Source organism: Anser brachyrhynchus (assembly GCF_964034855.1).
Source record: "Anser brachyrhynchus genome assembly, chromosome: 3".
Lineage (NCBI taxonomy): Eukaryota > Metazoa > Chordata > Aves > Anseriformes > Anatidae > Anser > Anser brachyrhynchus.
Window position 1 is genome coordinate 6,957,738 of NC_137696.1, and position 21,362 is coordinate 6,979,099.

General features: G+C 48.6%; 2 protein-coding genes across 2 annotated transcripts in view; both read left to right on the forward strand.

Annotated features, from left to right (window-relative positions):
* Positions 1–187: 187 nt before the first annotated feature.
* Positions 188–8,943, forward strand: LRRN4 (leucine rich repeat neuronal 4). The gene is made up of 5 exons (XM_080587878.1): positions 188–858; positions 2,361–3,083; positions 4,028–4,229; positions 5,148–5,285; positions 6,327–8,943. The coding sequence occupies exons 2-5, from the start codon at positions 2,396–2,398 to the stop codon at positions 7,645–7,647; spliced, it is 2,349 nt and encodes a 782-aa protein (XP_080444004.1). The 5' UTR covers positions 188–858; positions 2,361–2,395; the 3' UTR covers positions 7,648–8,943.
* Positions 8,944–15,398: 6,455 nt separating this feature from the next.
* CCT4 (chaperonin containing TCP1 subunit 4) overlaps positions 15,399–21,362 on the forward strand; it is a gene marked incomplete at its 3' end in the record, with an annotated part of 6,618 nt that continues 654 nt past the window's right edge. The window contains exons 1-12 of the mRNA XM_080586769.1: positions 15,399–15,770; positions 15,903–15,955; positions 16,223–16,312; positions 17,057–17,165; positions 17,860–18,002; positions 18,798–18,919; positions 19,007–19,139; positions 19,719–19,858; positions 20,152–20,248; positions 20,598–20,708; positions 20,966–21,096; positions 21,200–21,362. Coding sequence (XP_080442895.1) covers positions 15,641–15,770; positions 15,903–15,955; positions 16,223–16,312; positions 17,057–17,165; positions 17,860–18,002; positions 18,798–18,919; positions 19,007–19,139; positions 19,719–19,858; positions 20,152–20,248; positions 20,598–20,708; positions 20,966–21,096; positions 21,200–21,362 — 1,422 coding nt within the window. The 5' untranslated portion in view covers positions 15,399–15,640. The remainder of the gene's footprint in view (positions 15,771–15,902; positions 15,956–16,222; positions 16,313–17,056; positions 17,166–17,859; positions 18,003–18,797; positions 18,920–19,006; positions 19,140–19,718; positions 19,859–20,151; positions 20,249–20,597; positions 20,709–20,965; positions 21,097–21,199) is intronic.

Sequence of the window (21,362 nt, forward strand, 5' to 3'; positions counted from 1 at the left end):
TTGGTTTTTCATCGTCAGTCTTACTTACACCAAAGGATGAGTGAGGGAGCAGGAAGGGAACTGCCCCCAGCCGTGCAGCACGGCAGAGGCAGAACCGAGAAGAGAAGCCCCGTGCAGCAGGACTCAGAGCAGCCTCCAGAGCTGTCACACTCGGTGCACGATGCCGCAGGCCCGCTCCCTCAGCTGAAAGCGCTCTGCAGAAGCAGCAGGTGAGAGCTTTGCTTTGGGCACGTCCCAGAGCAGAATGCCTCCCTGGAGGGACCGTTGTGTCAAAAGGCATTTGTTCTGGGGGAACGTTTCCAGGACTTCCCCCAGATGCAAGTGTCTTACAGAGCAATGTAAATACTTTAAGCCTTTTGTTGGCGCCTAGAGGTATCGAAGCCCACGTCAGCAGGCAGAGCCTTAGCTCTACATCATCTTTGTCTGCGAGCAAAACACACACAGTAACTCCTCTCCCCTCCCGGCCCCTCTCCGCCAGTCAGTGGGAGATGTGCGAGTTGGGACTGGAGACACGGATCTGTTCCCTCCACGCGCTGCTTGGAGCAGACAGACGGAGCAGCCCTGCCTGGGGAGCGGAGTTGGGAAACGGAGCCCTCCCACCCTCCTCCTGCCGGGTGGAGGAGCGGGGAAGGCTGAGCGGAGCCACCCCCTCTCCAGGCAGGGGGAAGCTGCTTGTGGGGGAGCGAGCCTGGAACAAACCTCGCCTGCGTTTGTGGGCAGAGCCGTGAGCAGGGGAAGCCGGGAAGAGAACAGAGACATTTTACGCTCCTCGGCTGAGTCACCCAAGTGTATAAAATCAGGGCCGGGCAACCGGTGCTGCGCAGAGGGGAGGCACAAGGCATCAGGACTGCTGGGCAGGTACGTGCAAGCGGCTGCGGTTTAGATCTGGGGACTAAGTGCGAATGTAGGACCAGGATCCAGCAGTGCCACTGCTCCCATCCTCTGGGTGCCATGTGCCATGGAGCGGGGAATCCAGCATCTCCACTGAGGCTGCTCAGCTCCTGCACGGCTCCAGATACCAAAAAGTACGCAGGTGACCAAAATATACCGGTCCCTATTTCAAACCTGAGATGGGAGCGATAGGGGATGGCCTGGCAATTCCTGGCACCACCCAGGGAATGGCAAGTGGCCTTCATGGCCAGGAAAAGTCTGCCATATTTCATACCAGAGGGGGCTTCAGCCACCCCACGCAGTGGTAGGTTTTTAGATGAGGAATGATCATTGCAATGCCTGCAAGCATGAAAGGCAGCCCAGCAAGTAAAGCACTAGTTTAGGGCTGTGGCTAATTCCTTCCTCTGACACAGACCTACCTGTGCGACCTTGGGCAAGTCATTTAGGACTTTTTTTAAAATTATTTTTATGGGTCTTCAGTTTCCTACTGAGCTTTTAAAATTCTCAGAACCATGTAGGCTCATTTGGTGCTTACAAGTCTCATGGATTTCATGAATTTTTCACAAATGTATCACTGTCAAAAACGCCGCTCTTTGCCCACCTCGGAGAAGATAAGGACAAGCGCGCTGCGGGCTGCGATGCCCCCAACCAAGCTGGGGTGGAGCTGGGTGTGCCAGAACTGCCCAGGCAGAGCCCACACGAGCCCTGGGCTGCTGCTGTTTCGACTCTTGCTAAGGGACAGAAAGTCGCTCCTAAGAGAGAAAAGGCACTTTCACCTGCACACCCACTGCAGCCCAGCCCAGTTTGAGCTCCTGCATCCTTTAATTGAGTGTTTGGCAGTCCTCCCCTGCCCTAGGTCCATACGCTTGCTTTGCACCGACACCCTCACAGAGAACAATCCCGTGCCATGGTCACCCCTGGCCCTGGCCCTATTGCCTGGTACCTCCTCCCGGACACCTCTTCCCTGGGAGCACAGCCGGAGAGCCCTGGGGAGAGCGATACACAATCAGGTGGGAAAGCAAAGCCCCATAGCATGGTAATACGCCTCTCTCCTGCAGCTCGTGCCCTACCAACCGGTATTTTCACAGCGGAGCAGCACACCCCAGGCCAGACTAGTCCTGAGCTACTGCTCTTGATTCTCCAAATTTACCAGGATTTGAATATCCTAGAAAACCACAAACAATTTATTTTATTAGCTCCCTACTGACTTTGCTTGTTCATCGTGTCAGACTGCATGGAAGATTGCAGGCAAACTTAGACTAAGATCACATGGTACTGCTGTCCCAAAGGGCTCGAGTTTACTTAGGCTTAATTACAGAAATTAATTATCACTTGCACTGCCTGGATGCACCAGGAAAGCAGTTATAAATGTTTCACTTTCAAACAGCTTGTAGCTACCTGGAGGAATGTTAATTTCGCTCTTAATGCTGATGTTTTGTTTTCCCCTCCCTGAAACAAAACCCAAACAGGTCTCACAACTAACAGCAAGGCACTTGGCAGAAGGATGCTGTCCCTTCTGCTCACCCTCTCCCTGCTGGTGAGGAGCGCAGCATCAGGCCCGGCGAGCAGAGCGGAGCCTGTGGCATCCAGGGATGTCACCACATTTTTCCAGCTGGCTCAGGAAGACACTTGGGAGAACGTTAACCTCACCAGCTTGCCCTGCGAGGATCGGAAGAACAGGACCTGGATCACCCTGCAGCTGACCAGCAGCACCCTGACGACCTTCCCTACCTGCCTACCGGAGGCCCTGGAGACCTTAGACCTCAGCAACAACCTCCTAGAAGAGCTGAACAGCACGGAGATAGCAAGCCTGCCGCGGCTGCGCGTCCTCTCGCTGAGGCAGAACCTTCTCCGGGTGGTCAGGTGGGGACCTGATGCTCTCGGCAGCCTCCTTTTCCTGGACTTAAGCTTTAACAAGCTGTCGTCTGTGCCGTTGTGCCACGCTTCCTTCCTGCCCAGCCTGAGGTGGCTGTCCCTGGCTGGAAACCCACTGACTGAAATCCAGCCGTTGGCTTTCTCCTGCTACCCTCAGCTACAGTTCCTGAACCTCTCCACAACTCTGCTCGGGCAGGACAACCGCAGGGGAATTAGGGAGTCTGCTTTTGCCATCAGCACATCTCCCAGTGAGGCTACAAACAGGACTGGGAACACCATCAACGTGCTTGATCTGAGCGGGACCTTTCTGGAGAAAAGTAAGTCGACAAATCCCCCACTGTAAGCACGGGGCCTTGGCCTCATCCACTGCTGATGTGAGCGTGCCAGGCGCTCTCCAGCCAGTCACGTAGCTGCTGGGGAGAAGCCCTCACGCACAGCGGTCTCCCTGAGGACAGGCAAAGCACCGACAGGGCTCTGCCTCGCTCTGCTGCCCAGCTCCTCTGCTGCTGCCTGCCCTGAGGTGAGCTTTGGGAAACGCAGGGGAGTCATTTCTCTTTCCAGACAAACTGCTGAAATCGTTCATTGTCAGGCCCCACACTCATACTCCACTTGTATCGGAGTTGATGTAGCGCAGAGAGGTGTTTTGTGTCGGCAGCTGGACAAATAGCTGCCACACAGCGAGCCCATCCCTGCCCTGGGCAACTGACACACGGTTTTTCTGCTTGCCTCCTCTGTCAGCTTCAGCCTATACCTGAGGTGCTGAGGGAGAGACGCCGAATGCCTTGCCCAGCTGGGGCAGAGCCAACACCTGCCCCCAGTTCTCCTGCACGCTGGTCCAGTGCCTTTCTGGCCTATCCGCAAGGCCCCCTCACGTGCTTCTCTGCCTCATTTCACAGCTTTATTCATAGCTCTTTTGATATGAACCAGTCCTGGTCTCCCAGGGGCCCCGGGAGGTTTCACTGGCAGGCTGCTTGTTAACACTGACCAAGAACCACGGCGTGGGGTCGGGGCAGCGCCCTCACTGCGACAGCACCCGATAGTGGCAGTTCTCCCAGACAGCGTGCAAGGTGGAGGCAGCACAGAGGGGTTTTTCCCACATGGATATGCCCTGATTCCAGTAAACAGCAGCTTCGCCATTCCCCAGGCTTGAGGTTTCACCTCATCAAGCCCATACAGCTCACTCTACCTTTTTTTTTGCTCAGCAGAAATCCACAGCAATGCTCTGTTTATGCAAAAGGTAAAAATCTCTTTTCTGCTTCAGTTCAACCAGAGTGGGCCAAAGACATGCCCAACCTCAGAGCGCTTCACCTGACAAAGATGTCTCGACTAAGAAGCCTCGATACCGACCTCAGGTTCATGCCTCATCTCAGGGAGCTCAACTGTGATGACTCCCACTCCCTGGGTTTCGTAAGGACAGAGATGTTTGAAAGCACACCTCATCTGAGCCATCTCTCATTTCAGAAGTGAGTTGTTTGGTTTTTTTTCTAATAATTAAAAAAAAAAAGGTTTACCTACCTCTATGAAAACGGAGGTAAGTAAACTGCAGGCAGAACAGTCAACAAAGAAAAAGATTTGGAGAGCACCTTAGAAAACTTTCTATATCAGCCCAGATTAGCGTATCAGAAAGCAAACACTAGAGCAGTGGCTGTGTTCTAGGAACCAGTTTCAGGAAAATAAAGAAACCGGTTTAACCAAAAAATACAAATAAAAAAATGCCTCACTAGATTGCCACATTGAATTTACACAGCACTTTACAACACCCATAGAAATATCAGCACCAAAAATCATGACCCAAACTCAAAAAACAGAGGAATAACAATTACAGTCACAGGCGAAAGAGAGCATCTTCTGAGCACTCAGGCTGCAGGGGTCACACGATCATGCTTTCTTTCTGCAGCTCTCTCAGGCTAACAATGCTTCCTACATTCATCATCTGATGTAGGAGATGTGAGTGCATGTTGCGAGAGGTAACTGACAAGAGGAGAGTGACTGGCATTGAGGAAGTGAAGTCATTGGAAGCAGATTGAGAAAGAAGCCAGAGAAATGACAGAACATAGAGCGCAGCTGACTGCGTGACGGCAGCGATCGTCTGTTCTTTCCAGCTGCCATCTCTAAAGGTGTGACCCACCTCTGAAGCCCTTGGCCACTCACAGAGCTCCTGTTAGGCGCTGGCAGACAGCGGCTGCCTCGTGCAAGTCAGAGGTGGGCAGGTGGCAGCCGGACCTCCAAGTGCAGAAGAGTGCTGGTGGTGTGACAGCGCGGGGTTTCTGAGGGAACTGGGAATGTTGCTCTGTGTCCTACGCACCTTGGGGTACTAAGCATGCTCCAGACCCTGGAAGGTAGCTCAGCACTTGCTAATTATTGTGTTTGTCATCCTGTAGCTGCAACCTGAGTTCCTTTAATCCTTGGAATATCACTTCATCAGACAGCATCACCATCAACTTGCACGGAAATCCCCTGCTGTGTGACTGCAGGCTCTCCTGGCTGCTCTCCAAGCCCAAGAAAGTTGTGCTGCAAAGGTGAGTGAGTTCAAGGAGATAAAGTAAAGCTCTTCAGACATAACTCAAATCTGCAAGTTATTTGGGGACCAAACAGTCACCACGATCCAAATTTTTCAGACTCCTTGTGTGTTCTTCCCTTCCACTAGAGGTAAAAATGCAAAATAAAGTCTTCTTTAGGGGTAAATACCATGGCTGAATTATACTTGAAAGTACATAAATGTGATGGGCATATGTAGAAAAGTAAAGTGGTATTAGCTGTGAATTCTACTTCAGGGTGAGAATAGTTTATTTGCTCTTTTTGTCCATATTTTCTGTACTAGCGAGATAAAAATAAGCTAGCTAGGTGGCCTTGGTGGGCCAGCACTGGGAGCAGAACCAGAAGACTTTGCAAGCAGTTTCGCTTATTATTTCCTGCTTGCCCTCGTATTCCCAGAGCCTCAATCAGCACAGGCAGCGCACAAAGCCCCCTGCAAACAGCACCATTTGTCCCCGGTTGTTTCCACATTCTCCAACAGACTGACCGCAGTAAGCTGCAGTTACTTTGCATATGTAGGATCTCTCTTCCTTGGGAAGGGCCACCAAGAAGTTTTGTCACCCATGGTGAAGAAAGCAGGGAGGTACGTTGTTAAAATCAGATCGCCTCTCATCAGGACAGCCTTAGCACTTGCGTTCTTCACGAAAAGCTGCAGTGTCTGAGCAAAGAAAGAAATCGAGCTCCGTCACTCAAAAGCACACCCAGTGTTAGCACAGCTCCCGCTGCCTGAGCCAGCTGGCCTTAAGGATCTTGGGGACCCTGTTGCAACCCTCTACAGGCAGTCCCCTCTTAGTGAGGCATTAAAGTCTGCCTAAAGCCAGTCAGCTGCGTTCACAGTGCTGTGGAAAGCCATCTGCCAAGCACAGGACTATTGACAGTACAACCTAGCCTTGCTCTAAGTTTCAGGTCTTCTTTAATGTGAAGACTGGTTTTGGACAGCAGGTTGCCAACGACCATCCAAAAGGCTGACAGGGACCTGTAAGGTTCGTGCTGAATTTATCTGTTCTAACTTGTTCCCTCTGCAGGGCTTCAGACACTTTTTGCAATGTGTCCCAGGAAAATTGGGACAGACCCTCCACAATTTTTACACTGCAAGAGCTCTACGATGAATGCCAGTCTGAGAGAAACATCACGCTGCCCGACTCAAACACACCCTCCACCGAAGACGAAGCTTTCAGCTTTGCCGGCTACACCAGCACGGCCGCAGTAACGACAGGCTCCGCTCTGCTAACCAAAGACACTCACACCAGCTCCCTAACTCACAGGAATGCGCCGAGCACAACCGCAGCCAGCCCAGCCGAGCTGCTGCTCATAAAAGCCAGCAGTTCCTCCCGGGAGGACGAGGAAGTTTCTGAAGCCATGAGCCATCCCCCTTCCCTCGCGCCAGCAACCACCTCCCCCGGTTTTCTCAGAGAGCTCCACAGCCGGGCCCCGGATCGCAGCGCCATGAGTCACGCTCAAACAGATCAGCCTCAGAGGGAGCTCAGAAAAACTCAGGAGGCGTTTCCCCAGCAAGGCCCATTCAGCCAGCCCACCAGTGATTATCCTTCTACAGCAAGGGAGGATCCAGATGCCGCTGACCATTACATTCACTCCTTTGCTGTGGAAAGAACCCCGCAGACAGAGCTGCGCCGGCTGAACTCCACACGTTCCGGCGCTCACTCGGCATCAGCATCCACCAGGTCGCTGATACACTACGTGGACGACTACGAGTATGAGGAGCAGACAACAGAACCCCCCGTGCAACAGGTATACACCTCGTGCGACTACAATCCTTGCAGGCACCTTCAGAGACCGTGCAGCGAACTTCAGAGCATATCCCGATGTTTGTGCCCTGGCATGTCGAGGGAGGATGAAATCCCGGACCCTCCGAGGCTCAGGGAGGTGTCTGAAGTCACAGACAGCTCTGCACAGGTACACTGGTGCGCCCCAAATTCAGTTGTTCGTACCTACCAGCTGATGCTTCACGACCAAGGCAACGAGGAGAGACGGCTCGTCCTGGACAATATTTATGCCACAGCAAGGCAGTACACCCTGTATAACCTGCAACCGTACACCACTTACCACATCTGTGTGACTGCTTTGAACAAAGCGGGGTCAAGCCAGGTGACAAGTCAGGGAATTGCAGGTAACTCGTGCACCAGATTTCAAACGAAGCTCAGCTACAAGTCTGTCTTTGCTGCTCTGTCTGCAGCAAGCGGACTCTTTCTCATTTCCACAATCATTTTGTCTGTTTGTCTGTGCAAGGCACATAAAAAGCCTCACAGTGAGCAATACGGTACACACTTAGTCTCTTACAAGAACCCAGCGTTTGATTACCCCTTAAAACTACAGACCACGAGTTAGCTCAAGGTGATTGCTCTCCACCCAAGTTCTCTGTCTCTATCACTCTGGTACATTTTCCTGAGATCCTCAAAATGTCCTTCAGCAAAACTAGGGAACACCAGACTTCATAGCCCCTGTGCTTCCAAAGGAGGAACAAAAACAAAAGAATTTAGCAAAAAAAAAGAGCCTGTGGGTTATTGTTCATGTGCTAAGCAGCAGCAAACCTGGACACTACCCTTGAAGTTACTTTTATAATCACCTACAAACACACCAGCACACACTTCACGCAGTGAGACGTTGCCTTGCCAGCTGTCACGGATACAGCCCAAGCAAAGCAAGAATCTGTAACGCATCTCACCAAGCAAGACAGATACTGCTTTTATTCACATCAGTGAAGTTGAATTTACCATTTCTCCTAACGTAAGTACATAGGTATTATTCAAGAAGAGAACATTCCTGGAAGGAACGTGAGAAAGATCTCCTCGGGCTCGGTAGCAAGGTGCTGTGCACATCCAGCTCCAGCAAATAGCTCTGGTGCCTGCAGCTGCTCAGCTCTAACTCGGATAAGGGAAAGAAATGCAAAAATTAATTGCAAAGGGGAAGAACGAGACACTGCAGGATGACTAAGGCAGGACGATCCTTTTGTTCTGCCTTTACATGCTGTCTTCCACAACCGAGGCTCCGGAGAGCTGCCACAACCCTGAGCCCAGGCAGCGAGCAGGCGGTGAGGAGTTTGCAATGCTGCAGTGCCCCCGAAGCGAGGGGAGCACATCAGCACTTGCTTCAAAACTGATTTTCAACACGAGATTATTGCTCGGTTCCATCTGCACATTTAGCAGGCTGACGATTTACCTCACACAGAGGCAAAGAGCCAAGTAACGAAACCATTTTGGGCGCGTGTTGCTGAGACTTGAAAAATGAAATCCCATCCACTAGCAACAGCAGATACTCATGCAGACATTTTTTTTCAAGTGTACTTACAGGTACTAACCTCTGCCACAAGAATAGCAACAGATGCTGAGAATTCAGCAGCTTTGAGATCTTTTCATTTAAAAAAATTAAAAAAAAATTAATCCAAGAGCTGTTTTTGTAAGACAAGGTGTTTGTCCTGATCAAGTATTTCTAACAGTCAGTGTTCAGAGACCTGTAGGTTTCTGTCCCAGGAGCCGCATGTTTGTGCTGCTGTGTAGATAAAATCCCCCGACTTCAGAGAACAAAGGCTGCTGTACAGTGCAAAAGAGTCTCTGTCCTGTCCATAGGTTTTTAATGCTCCCTGTATTAATGGAAATAAAAGCTACAGACTGGTTCTTTGTTAAAGATCTAGATCTCTGAGCTGTGTTTACTATCTACAGTGCTTAGCCCAAGGAACGAATTCAAACATTTTGCTGTTTTGGAGCCTTTAGGCATGTAGTAGAGGGACATTTTTATTGGGATCAATTTGTGTATCTGATGTCATCAGAGTTTTCCTTCTGTATGTGCCGTATGAAGCGGGCTGGGACATCCTCACTTCTAAGGGCCTGCAACCCTTTTGTGCAAATGTATCCTTTCCCAGCACCAGCGCAGGAACGGACAGCAGTCAGGAGAGATGCTCCCTGCAAGTCCCTGCCATGCCCGTCCTCAGCTCCTGAGCCTGACTGGGCCCCGTGGCTCAGCTTCCAGCAGAAGTGAATTGCAGATGAAGGAAGCAGGACGGTATCGGCTCTCCCATTGCAAATCTCTTCTATTTTCCTACTCTGGTAGTTTATAACTTTCTCTGTTTGGGTGTAGTTTCTCGTATTCATTTCAGGTGGTTTTTTTCCCCTACTGTCTGGAAGGCCTTGTAAACAGGAGCAGATGATACTTTACTTTCATTCCAAGTAAGCAAGAACCTTTGACTCACATTATTGCAAAGTGGGGCAGGGATCACATACTCCCTTGTTTGGAAAACAGAGCTCGAAAAGACCTTGATTGGGGTCTTTGGTATTACCAGAAACAGAAATAAAGTGGAGCAAAATAAGAGATTTGTGAATAGCTACATATATACTCCTGAAGATTAGCTCTCGAGGGGAAGAGCAAAAAGACACTGCAGCTGGAAATAAAGCAGATTGTTCCAGTTTAGCTGTTAGCCCAAAGCAACAGGGTGCATTTAAAGTCAGAGTTTTGTGTCTTACTAGCCTTTATTGTGTACAAAGCATATTCACTGCAACGCCTACCACAAAGCTCACCAGAAGACCCCCAGGTAACAGGATTTGACTGCACTCAGTGGCAAGGGGATGCTCCGACCCCACAGCTACCCAAAAGCCTAACAGCTTGGGTGGGATGAAGGACGCAGCAGATGCTGTCGCTGCAGCACCGTCCCCTCTGAGGATGGCCAGGGAGCCACTGCAGCCAGGAGGGCTGGCGCTGAGCCCCGCCACGTGCCACCACGTGCCTTGTGCTGAGACGTGGGAGCACTCACAAGCTCCTCACGTGGTTGTAACCATGTCCAAGTCACGTCTTGTCACAGCTGCTCCCCCGAGATGTGCGCACTGATTGCACACCCCTTTTGACGCCCCTCAGAGAGCAAATCACACCCCAAGTTCAGAAAAGCCTTACCCATTGTCCTCACCCAAGCACATCAGCGTGAGCACATCCTGTGGCTCTCCGAAAAGCCTGGTTACCTCTCAGAGCAGCCCAGACATTTTGCAGGCTACTTTTTCACCTTCTCCCCATTTCACTGCCCCAAGAAGCCAACAGCCGGCAACTCTGATTGAGCAGACTGATCTTTTGCTGCACCCCTGGCAGCAGAGCAGTCCCACAGCAGGGACACAGCGCTCCATATTCTGTCGTGCTGTTTTAGTAGGGCTTCCCACCTGCTGCCAGTCTCTGTGCTGCTTCAGGGGTAGTACCCAGAGCTCCATTTGTTTCAGCAACCAAGACATCAAAGATTTGCTCAACATCTGAAGAGCTCTAACAACAAACAAAATGTTTAAATAACCCCCCTTGCACACAGCCCCTTTCTCAGGAAATACATTGCAAAGGGCAAGGCGAGTTTAGGGGAGCCCTGTTGCAGAGGCAGCACGCAACAGAGCAGCTCTAAAGCAGTTAGGCTACCGAAAAGAAGCACCACGATAACAAGCTGAGAAGAAATGTAGACTGCAAGGACGAGAGTCAAGTACCCAAGGCCTCACACATATGTGTCAAGAGCTGCTGTGTCCCCCACGTGAGTTACAGCTGCCGTGAGGCCGAAGAAGCAGCATCTTGCGGGGGCAGGTAAAGCAGACTCCACTTTCAGCCAAAAAGGCCTGCAAAACGCCCCCACCAACCCACACCAGCCCTGTGCTGCTCTTCAGCCTCAGCCTCTTGAATCCTTCCTCATTGCAAGACACAGGTTTATCGCACCCGACTCCTCCAACCAGTTCTCTCCCAGCCCCTCGTGCCTTTCCACAGGCCTTCTCTGCCTTCAAGCCAGAGTCTGAAGTGATTTTCAAGTTAGGAAAGCTAATATCTTTTATTCTGCTGTACCTCACAAATTCCTGCTCAGGTTAAAAAAAAAGTTTTCCCCTCAATCCCCACCCAGAACCCGTGTCTTTTAAGTAACTGATGCAGCCCAGGAACAGGTAAAATGGCAATTATTCAAACCTGCAATTTTTGTTTGAACAACTCACAACATTCACAAAGTAAGCATTTGGGTATAAAGCATTTCTTGGAAAAGCACTGCCTATCGCTGCTACTTAAAACCAGCATACACTCCTAGAGAAAGTGAATCACCACATTGTCCCTTCTAGAGCTTTCACTGCAGCTGCACCTACCGATTTCACAATTCCATCCTAGAAAGGGAGCAATAATCACTGGGGTAAAGTTCTCTTGAAGCCCATCTTATAGCCTGTGTATAATCCTCGTACATAATTGTCCTGTTTATCTCTGTGAAAAGATCATTCAGAGGAAGCACCGTGAGCATTCAAATGTTTTACAATTTTTTTGTGGGCTTTTCTTCCTAAAAAATGCATTCCCAAGAACCTTTTCCCTTCACTTGGCAACATTTGCTTTCTTTCTAGCAGTCCAAGTCCAAGCAAAGGAAGACCAAAATAGCCAAGAGAGCGTGTGGGTGCATCCCCTGGGTGTCGCAGCAGAGGCATGAGCCGTTCCCTCTCCTATCTCAGCATTTCAAAAATCAGTCACTGAGCCTCATGGAGCCAACCAGGAAGCAGAAACTCGCGGGAAAAAGGAGAGGATCCCTGAAAAAGCCTCAACTCGGAAAAAAACTGCTCTCTTCAAGGATCAGACACCATGCAGGCAAAAGCCTTGGTGGCTACAAGGGAACCGTGAGGGACATCACCATCTTTAGTGCAACACATGCCATTTAGAGAAGCAGTCGCCCGGAGCATTCTCCTGGGTGGCACAAACGTGGGTGGAAAGCCCTGTGCAGCAGAAGGCACTTCACCCAGATCCACCTCCACGATGGAGAGGAGAGGAGCCTGCTTCTGAGCGCTCATCGAACTGCCCAGAGTCAAAGAGCTTAAGGCAGGGTGTTCACTTCACGCCGCTGGCTTTATCAGCCTCATGGTAGAAGGATGCAAGATCAACGCCCCACGCTCATTCAGCGAGCACTGCAGCGGCACAGATGCACTCCTGCACAGCAGTCTCCAAAAAACACACTCACCTGGAGGGAGAAATGGGGATGGCTCTGAGGGTTCAGGATCTTGCTTGTCAAGAAGCATCTGGTTCGCACTTTACCTGTGAAAGAGACATTTATCACATGTGAGAACACGTTTTGTGTTTGTGGAAGCAGATACTCATGAAAGAACATCATGTTTAAATTCCCAGTACTTTTCCTTTTTATCAGCTGTCCGAAGCATACAGAGTTTGTTCTCAAGTCGGGCACTATATCAAGAGTAAATTCAAACTTTTTTAAAAAGTAATCAAGCAAGCCAACAAATAACAATATTATTTTTGAAATATACTCAGGAAACAAGCCCTTATAGCAAGGCTGGGTTCTGCTGTCATCTAGAGGGAGAGGGTGGAATCATCTTGCTTAGGTGCCACCCCACAGGGAAATACTGGCTCTTTCACCACAGAACTTCAGTCCGCGCCTCACAGACCAAGGCTCACTGATGCTGGCTACACGACTGTGTGCACCTGTGTATCCACACCTGCCAACACTTGAAGAAGCTTTTAAAAGACCTTTTCTAACAGTTTTCATGATAATAGCGGGAGGATACACAATACCTTGTCACTGGTGTTACTGGACTTTAAAGAAACTGGGGGATTATTCATAGAATCAGTAGCATTTATCCTGATATTCCAGCAGGCAATTCCAGAAATCGCTTTTGTTCAGCTCAGTGCTCTCTAGAGGCAGAGGAACCCCCCAGAGACCTGATAAAGGCCCAGCCAAAGGAAAAGCTTCAGCCTGAGCTTGCAACTGCGGGTTCTAGATACACAGAAAAATGGGTTTCCTTTGTGCCACTGTTCACCCAGCGATTTGTTTTCTATTAGGGTGCCCATTTGTTTTCAGTTCACTAAGCAGAAGTGATGAGAACTGTCAGCAGGTACAGCCCCCGTCCCAGACTGCTTTCTGGCACTTTATCTGTCCTCACCTCCAATTCTTTTTGCAGCCTTATGGCCAGGAAGCGCTGTGCCAAGCTGACACCAGCAAGGAAAAGAACAAGAAGGGGATTCCTGAGAAGACCCAAACTGGAAAATCAGTCTACAAGAACAGTAAGGTTTTTTTAAATATTGTAGATTTTGGGAACTAAATTTTCCTAATGTTACTGGGGAATATCACAATACTCAGATGGGGATCTATTAAGCAACTCTTTTATGCTTAAAAATAGTAATAAACGCTTTTTTAAGAGTACTTTGATAACGTAGCTACCTTTGAAATACAGTCTTTAAAAAGACAGGTCTGAATCCATAGGAGTCCCTTATAGCAAATTCCTCACTGGCTTAGCAATGTTTACCTGTGTAAACATAACCACCAGAAACAGGGTGTTTTTCTGCCTTCTGAAGGTGCAGCACTGTATTTTGTGCTCCCTAACCCTCGCACGTCAGTGCTGGATGACATTACCCACTAGCACGTATAAGGAAAAGCTGGCACTGTGTAATTCCCAGCGTCCTACCACAGTAAGCATTTCTGCAACCCCCTTTAATGGGTGTGCAGCTATTTTCACCTGCTTACAATGGTTCTTTGGGTTTTGTGTTGTTTGGTTTTGTTTTGTTTTGTTTTTAAAAAGGTACATAAGGGAAGTAAAAAACTCAGGAAAGACTAACAAGAAATGGAAGACGTGTGAGAAGAGCAACAAGTCTTCACAATACAACGCACGCTGGATACACCCAGAGCAGGGGAGAACCAAAGTAAGCACAAGAAATGAAAGAATCCCAAGGAAAACCCACATGAACCATGGTCCATGAACCCCCATGGTTCATGGGGCTCGTGGCTGGTGGGAGCAGTGACAGAGCTGTCCCCAGCTCACAGGCGGCACAGCGCTGGTGGCTCCTGCGAGCTCCTACTGGGGCATAGTGCTGAGACACCACTAGCCACATCCTGCGGGACGAAGCTCAGGCCAGGAGAAAAAAAAAATTATAATAACCAGGCAATCAGCACTGGGTAGACTTTCTTCTTCTCTGAATAACTGTAATCTACTTACTGTGCAAAATATCTTGTGCTGGGAAGGCATTGGTGTTAGACCCATCAAATGCGTAGAAGCTACTCACTCTCATCAGGGCACAATTAAGTCACTTAGTAACTTATCTAAGGCCATTAGGTGAGAGGATGTCATGCTGTTTTTGGCAGTAATTCATTAGGTTGTCATCGCCACTGCCCCGAGAGTACTTGGCAAGTGATCTTCAAGAAAAAGGAAAGACCCTACCTAACGCTCATATCCCCCCTGAAATAAGATGTACGTCTACGGGTGTTTTCCGGGCTTCACACACACAACCCCATGCACCCAAATGAACTAACGCTGAACGTGGACGTGGTAAACCCTGAGTGTCCTCCCCAGGAAAGGTGCTTTACTGTGTTTTTTGTTTTTTTTTTTTACAATAAAACGTGCATCCAAAGCCTGGTAGGCTGGAACTGCTCCTTGCCCCTAGGGCAAAACTCCGGTTCTTCACCGTAAAGGAACCGAGATGCCAGTCCCTGCGAACACATTTCTTCGGAGACGTTCCTACGCTCTGGACAAACCCGCTAATAACCTGATACACCCGGGACAACCTGACCGCCAAAGCAGTCAAACAGGGGGACACCTGCCCCGCGGCACACGCCATACCGCAGGCGGAGGCACCCCTCGCGCTCCGTGCTGGCGCGGCTGAGCCCGGCGCGGCAGGAGGCGCCCTCTGAGGAGAATTTCCCCTCACAGCGCCGCGGGAGCTGACCGCGGCCCCCGGAGCGCTGCCTGCCACACACCCTGCCTGTCCGGCTGAGAGCCCGGCGTTTTGGCAGCGGGACCCTCTCAGCAGCTGCCCCGTATCCAAAAAATTAAAAAAAAAAAATATTCCGTACCCAAAATCCCCCGCTCCATACCCAAAAAAGCCCCGCTCCCTCAGGGTTTCCCTCAGGGGCGGGGCCGCGCCCGCCCGTACGGCCGCGCCCCCTGCCGGCAGCACTTACGCCAGGCGGGAGGCGGCCGCCCAGGCAGAACGGGCCCGGTTACGCCATTGGCGTAACCCCCGCTAGGCGGGAAACCTCGCCGCGAGGCCCCCGCGCGGCTCGTTCTAGAAGCGGCCCCCGGCCGCCTGTAGGTGTCCGCGCCGTCCGCCTGCACGGGGTTAGTGCCGCTTCCGGGCAGCAGGCGCGGGGCGGGCAGCCGCTCGGCGTGACGTCACGCGCGGCGCCGGCTGGAAGGACCCGGGCGCCTCCTGAGGGTGGCGGCGGCGGCGCCTTCTGGAAGGTTCGCGGCCATCCGCCGCCATCCGCGTCCATCCGCCGCCATCCGCGCCTCATCCGTGTCCGCCCGCTTCCCTCCGAGCCCACCCGAGCCCGCCGTTGCCCACCCGAGGCGGGGCGGCCGTTACCGCAGCGCCGCCGTGCCCGCGGGCCCATCGGCGGCCAGCGACGATGCCGGAGAACGCGGGGCCCAAGGGCCACGGCCACGGCGGCGGCGGCGGCGGGAGCCGGGCCAAGGGCACGTACCAGGACCGCGACAAGCCCGCCCAGATCCGCAACAGCAACATCGCCGCCGGCAAGGGTGAGGGCCGGGAGGGCTGGGGGAGGTGCCGGGTCCCGGCGGTGGTGTTTCTGCAGGGGAGGTGGCTGCAGGGAGGGGTGGGTGCTTGGGGCTCTCCTGGGCAGCTCGCAGACCTGTTTGTTCTCTTTCCAGCTGTTGCTGATGCCATCAGAACGAGCCTCGGACCAAAAGGAATGGATAAAATGGTAAATCATACGCTTAAATTTTGTAAACGTTGACATTGCTGAAGGTGCTGTATGTCAACATGACTTAAGTAGCGCCCAGCCTTTTGTCTTGGCTTTTGTCTAAGCTTGAAAAACATTCTTACTTTGTGACCAAACTCTATTCGTTTAGAGGAAGTGTCAACTAAATACATATCTCAGTCTGAGAAACGATGTTGTCAGGAAAGCTGTCTTACATCAAGCATCACGTTAACAAATCCTGGTCACTAACCAGTGCTGTTTCGCCTTCAGATCCAGGATGCTAAAGGAGACGTAACGATCACTAATGATGGTGCTACTATCCTGAAACAAATGCAGGTTTTGCACCCAGCTGCCAAAATGGTAAGCGTTTCTCCATCGCTCGGACAATGATACATGTTAGAGCTTTGTTTCTGGGACAAAAGAGCATAGTAATGTTTCACATAGATTTGAGGAGTATTACTCGGTAGTGATAGAGCAAGAGATTTTGTGCAGGGTGCCTCAAGACAGCCTATTGTGATGGTGTGGTGTGCTATAGAATTCCAGGTCTTTATGGCTTATCTCGTATTCCTCATGCATAATCCATTTCCAATACGTTTTAAGGTATAAAATGATCTAGCCCAAATTTTCTCTGATGTGAGAAAGAAAAGCTGGTGATGTCCCATACCACTAGGACAGAAGAGAGAGAAGAGAATGAATTACATTGTGGCCCTAGGAAGCAGTAGCCTGGACTTTTGAATAGTTAAGTGCAGATCTCTTAGATTTGATTGTGGCTAGAGATGGAAGTGAGCTAGGTGGGGCCCTTCTAAAGCAAGGGGGAAAGATTGACCTGTTACGTGGGGGTAATTAGTTTTATGCTTGGGAGAAAAGTTCCTTGGTTTCTGTGGTTTGTTCTTGTTTGTTTTTAATGGTTGGTCATTCAACCATATACCAGTATGAGAAGTCACTTGCAAATCAGAAGAGATGTGATTAGTGTGAGATGTGATACCATGGGTAGTTGGGTAGTTTCAGTAGCGCAGCATTCTTGAGTATCTCTTTTTTGGTACTTGTCAGAGCTTTCAGTTAAGCAGCATTATATATAAGCTTTTGTTGTAATTCGCTGTTTAGTTGGTAGAGCTGTCAAAAGCACAAGATATTGAAGCTGGTGATGGCACTACGTCTGTTGTTGTCATTGCTGGAGCTCTTCTGGATGCCTGTTCCAGACTCCTTCAGAAAGGTAAGCGTGCATACTTAATACAAAAACCTTAGTTATGAAGTAGTTAAGTCCCACGTTTGGCTGCATGTTTATCATGAAGCTGAAAGCCGCTATTAGCAGCTTAAACATGAAAGGTAACTTCAGGGTTCACTCATGTCCCACTAATAATTGAAAATCCATTGTTTAGTCTTTTGAGCTGAACACATTACCATTGATACAGGAGACAGTGTCTTACTCATGTGAAGATAGTGCCTTGTAAAAGCTCACCTAGATTATATTTGTACTTCTCTCATGGACAGAGAAATACCTAAGAAGGGATAAATAAAATTCGAAGCTAGTGATTCTATTCTTTTCCTTTTTTCTACTCAGCAAATGTAGCGCTTGCCATCACAAAAGTGGGCTTTGACAATGCCAGGGAAAAATAATATTTTGAGAAAAGTCTCTGCTCTGCCAAACATTGCAGGGAAATGTGCACTACTTGCCCATGAGGACAAATTCTTAGGAACATAACAGCTTTTTTCCTCAGCTTTAACTGTAGATAGTAGTAAGGGGAAGTTATCTGCTTACGAGGAACATATTTTGCTAAAATAGGTTCTATTTGTTCTGACATTAGTGTCTCTAAAATAATCTCAAATTGCAACGGGAGGTGGGGAAAAAAATAGACCGTTGGTTTGAAAGTAAAACCAAATAAAATCACCGTTTATACAATTCACAGGAATTCACCCCACCATCATTTCTGAGTCATTCCAGAAAGCTTTGGAAAAAGGTATCGAAGTGTTGACCAACATGGCACAGCCAGTTGAACTGAGTGACAGAGAAACCTTACTAAATAGCGCAACTACTTCGCTGAACTCAAAGGTATGGCCGATTCTCAAACTTCGTACTACCTCCAGGCAAGCTGAGCCATTCGGCTCTTCCCAGTGCACTACTGTTCATTTATTAAGAATCCCCTCATGAATCTAGTTGGTTTTGAGACAATAGCTACCCTCTGTTAGACTGCCTTCTCAAAACTCTCTGGCTGATCAAGATTGAATTGACACGCCTAAACTGAATTTCAGTCTGAAATACATAGTAATATTAGCTGCTGAGTCTAAAATATATATGCAAGCTTAAACTGAAAAACAGTAACAGAAAAGACAGGTGGAATACTGAGAGCTTTTGTCAACTTTCATGTAGGCAGTTCTTCATGATGAGGCAGAGGTTCCTAAAACAGCATCAAAAACTGGAGACGTGTTGTTTGCAAGAACTTCATTCCTGGAACAGCTGGATGTCAGAGCTCCTTACTGGCTCTAGAGGGCCAATAGCTCCAAAACAACAATAATGCAATTTCTTCTCTTCCCCATAATACTCCTTTGTGCTGTAAGATCTCTGCAAATGCATTAGTTTCCATTCTGGCAAATTAATCTGGGAGGTTCTCAAAGGGCTTAATTTAAGAGTTTAAGAAACAAATCCAAGTTTCTCCCAAGTCCCTCAGCATAGGTTTTTCCCACCGGCATAGCTGTTCTTTCCTGTGAGTGGAGTCACCATGAAGAAGGTAGCACATTATGGAAAGTCAAACTAGTACACAAGGACAATATTATCTAGAAATTCCTAGACACTGTTGATCAGCGTTAAATCTCACAATTTTTTATTGTCTGTTATTAAACCCCTTAGGTTGTGTGTCAGTATTCTAGTTTACTTTCTCCCATGAGTGTGGATGCAGTGATGAAGGTGATTGACCCATCTACAGCTAGCAGCGTGGACCTCAGAGATATTAAAATTGTTAAGAAGTTGGGGTAAGAACCAGTTTGTAATAAGAGGATTATGTCTTTATCAAACTTGCTCCCCAAAGTGCTACTCATGGATTGTTTTTTTGTTTCCAGCGGAACAATTGATGATTGTGAACTGGTTGAAGGACTGGTCCTGACTCAGAAGGTGGCGAATACAGGGGTGACTAGAGTGGAGAAAGCCAAAATTGGCCTAATTCAGTTCTGCCTGTCTGCTCCAAAGACAGATGTAAGTTAAATGTACCTGGAGTGAAACCTCTTGCTGTAGTTCTTTGGAGATGCAAATTTAATGACAAAATATTTTTTTAAAGATGTTGTGTTGTTGTCAGCTCTATTTCATGGCTGTAGTGAAGGTTTGCTGGGTAATGCTTATTACTCAGAACTTGTACAAGGAACTTAAAAATGGTATAAAGAAAAACAGTTTAAAAGTCTGGTATTTTCTTACTTAACCGATTTCTAATAAGATATTTAGGAAGAAATTCTTCACTCAGAGGGCGGTGAGGCCCTGGCCCAGGCTGCCCGGAGGAGCTGTGGCTGCCCCATCCCTGGCAGTGCCCAAGGCCAGGCTGGATGGGGCTGGGGGCAGCCTGGGCTGGGGGCAGGGGGCCCTGCCCATGGCAGGGGGCTGGAATTAGATGGGCTTTGAGGTCCCTTCCAACCCAACCTGTTCTGTGATTATTTTATACTTTACTGAAATTGCTTGCTTGCTTGCTTTGCATCACAGGCTGATAATTTAAAGAATGCAGAACATCTTAACGTTCACTTATCAAGTCAGCAGTTGGTGACACTTGGTTTTCTTTCTCAACAGATGGACAACCAAATTGTTGTGTCGGATTATGCTCAAATGGACAGAGTACTGCGTGAAGAGAGAGCTTATATTCTCAACTTAGTTAAACAAATTAAGAAGGCTGGATGCAATGTGTTGCTGATTCAGAAATCTATTCTGAGGTATGTCAATAGCGATTTACCAGCTTACTCTGTTCATTTGGGGAACAGCTGGAATTGTTTGGAATATCTGGAAAATGGAAGCTAAACATTAATAGTCGCACTGAGAAGTGTCAGATTGGCTGTGCCAGTGACAGACACTAGTGGCAGCACTAGCGTTGTCTGTGTTTTGGATTTAGTGACATCTTCACTACCGTCTGAAGAACTTCAGCATTGCTGCAAAGAAGCGTGCAACTGGCTAGTGCAACCCAGTTATTAAGACAAGCCTGGATTGACTTCTTCCCTCTTGTTTTTAGGGATGCTCTTAGTGACCTAGCCCTACATTTTCTGAACAAAATGAAGATCATGGTGGTTAAAGACATAGAAAGAGAAGACATTGAGTTTATATGTAAGGTAAAGTGAGTTATACAAATGTCTATTACGGTAACAGTTGTGTTTAAAGATAACATCAAAACCTAAGCACCTAGCTAATGCCAGTTTCTTATGACATGTGCGTTTCACATTCTGAATGTGATGTAAGAGTTGAGAAGGCATTTCCCTAAAAGACGGTCCTGTTCTGTTGAGTAGTCACACTTCTTTACATCCACCCTTTATTTTTCTAGGGGATAGTCCTACCTCTGTTTCACTGTAATACACCAGAAGTATGTTATGCAGTACACTTCCTGACTCTACAGTTTGGATTCTGGATGTTTTCTTACTGTTGGTGGTTGTTATTGGTTGTTTTGTTTTTTTTTTTTTTCAGACGATTGGAACTAAGCCTGTTGCTCACATTGACCAATTTACTCCTGACATGCTGGGGTCTGCTGAGCTGGCAGAGGAGGTCAACTTGAACAGTTCTGGGAAACTAATAAAGGTGGGTGAGTGACAACACGTTAATAGCTTCTTAACATTTGCCAATTCTAATAATAGTTACTAACTTGAATGTAATAACTTCAGTACTAAGAAGCCTTAAAGCACCTACTTGTAATCCCTGACTAGCCTCTGGCCTGGGAAGCCTAGTGGTTTTGTTCAGCAGACCTCAGTACTGTTACAAAAGTTGCAAATATATTATTTATTTTTATTATTTTGTCCAGTACTCTCTTTTAGTGCTGTAACGTGTCTTTGTTTTAGATCACAGGCTGTACAAACCCTGGAAAAACTGTAACCATTGTGGTACGTGGATCCAACAAACTTGTTCTAGAAGAAGCTGAGCGTTCAATTCATGATGCCCTGTGTGTCATTAGATGCTTAGTTAAGAAAAGGTAATGTCCCTTTTTGGTCAGAGTAATCTAGTATATTAATATGGAGAACTAATTATTTATGGACTTAGGTAAAATGAGGTTTGATTTTAATTTCTCTCCTCAGAGCTTTAATTGCAGGAGGTGGAGCACCAGAGATAGAGTTGGCGCTGCGCTTGAATGAGTACGCTCGCACTTTGAGAGGTATGGACTCGTATTGTGTCCGTGCGTATGGAGACGCGCTGGAGGTCATACCATCCACACTGGCTGAAAATGCAGGCCTCAATCCT

What these genes read in the sequence shown, in the direction of transcription:
- LRRN4 (XM_080587878.1), top strand. Translation starts at nt 2,396, where the DNA reads ATGCTGTCCCTTCTGCTCACCCTCTCCCTGCTGGTGAGGAGCGCAGCA. An exon ending in AGCCATCTCTCATTTCAGAA is followed by an intron (nt 4,230 to 5,147) that starts GTGAGTTGTTTG and finishes GTCATCCTGTAG; the next exon opens with CTGCAACCTGAGTTCCTTTA. An exon ending in AAGAAAGTTGTGCTGCAAAG is followed by an intron (nt 5,286 to 6,326) that starts GTGAGTGAGTTC and finishes TTCCCTCTGCAG; the next exon opens with GGCTTCAGACACTTTTTGCA.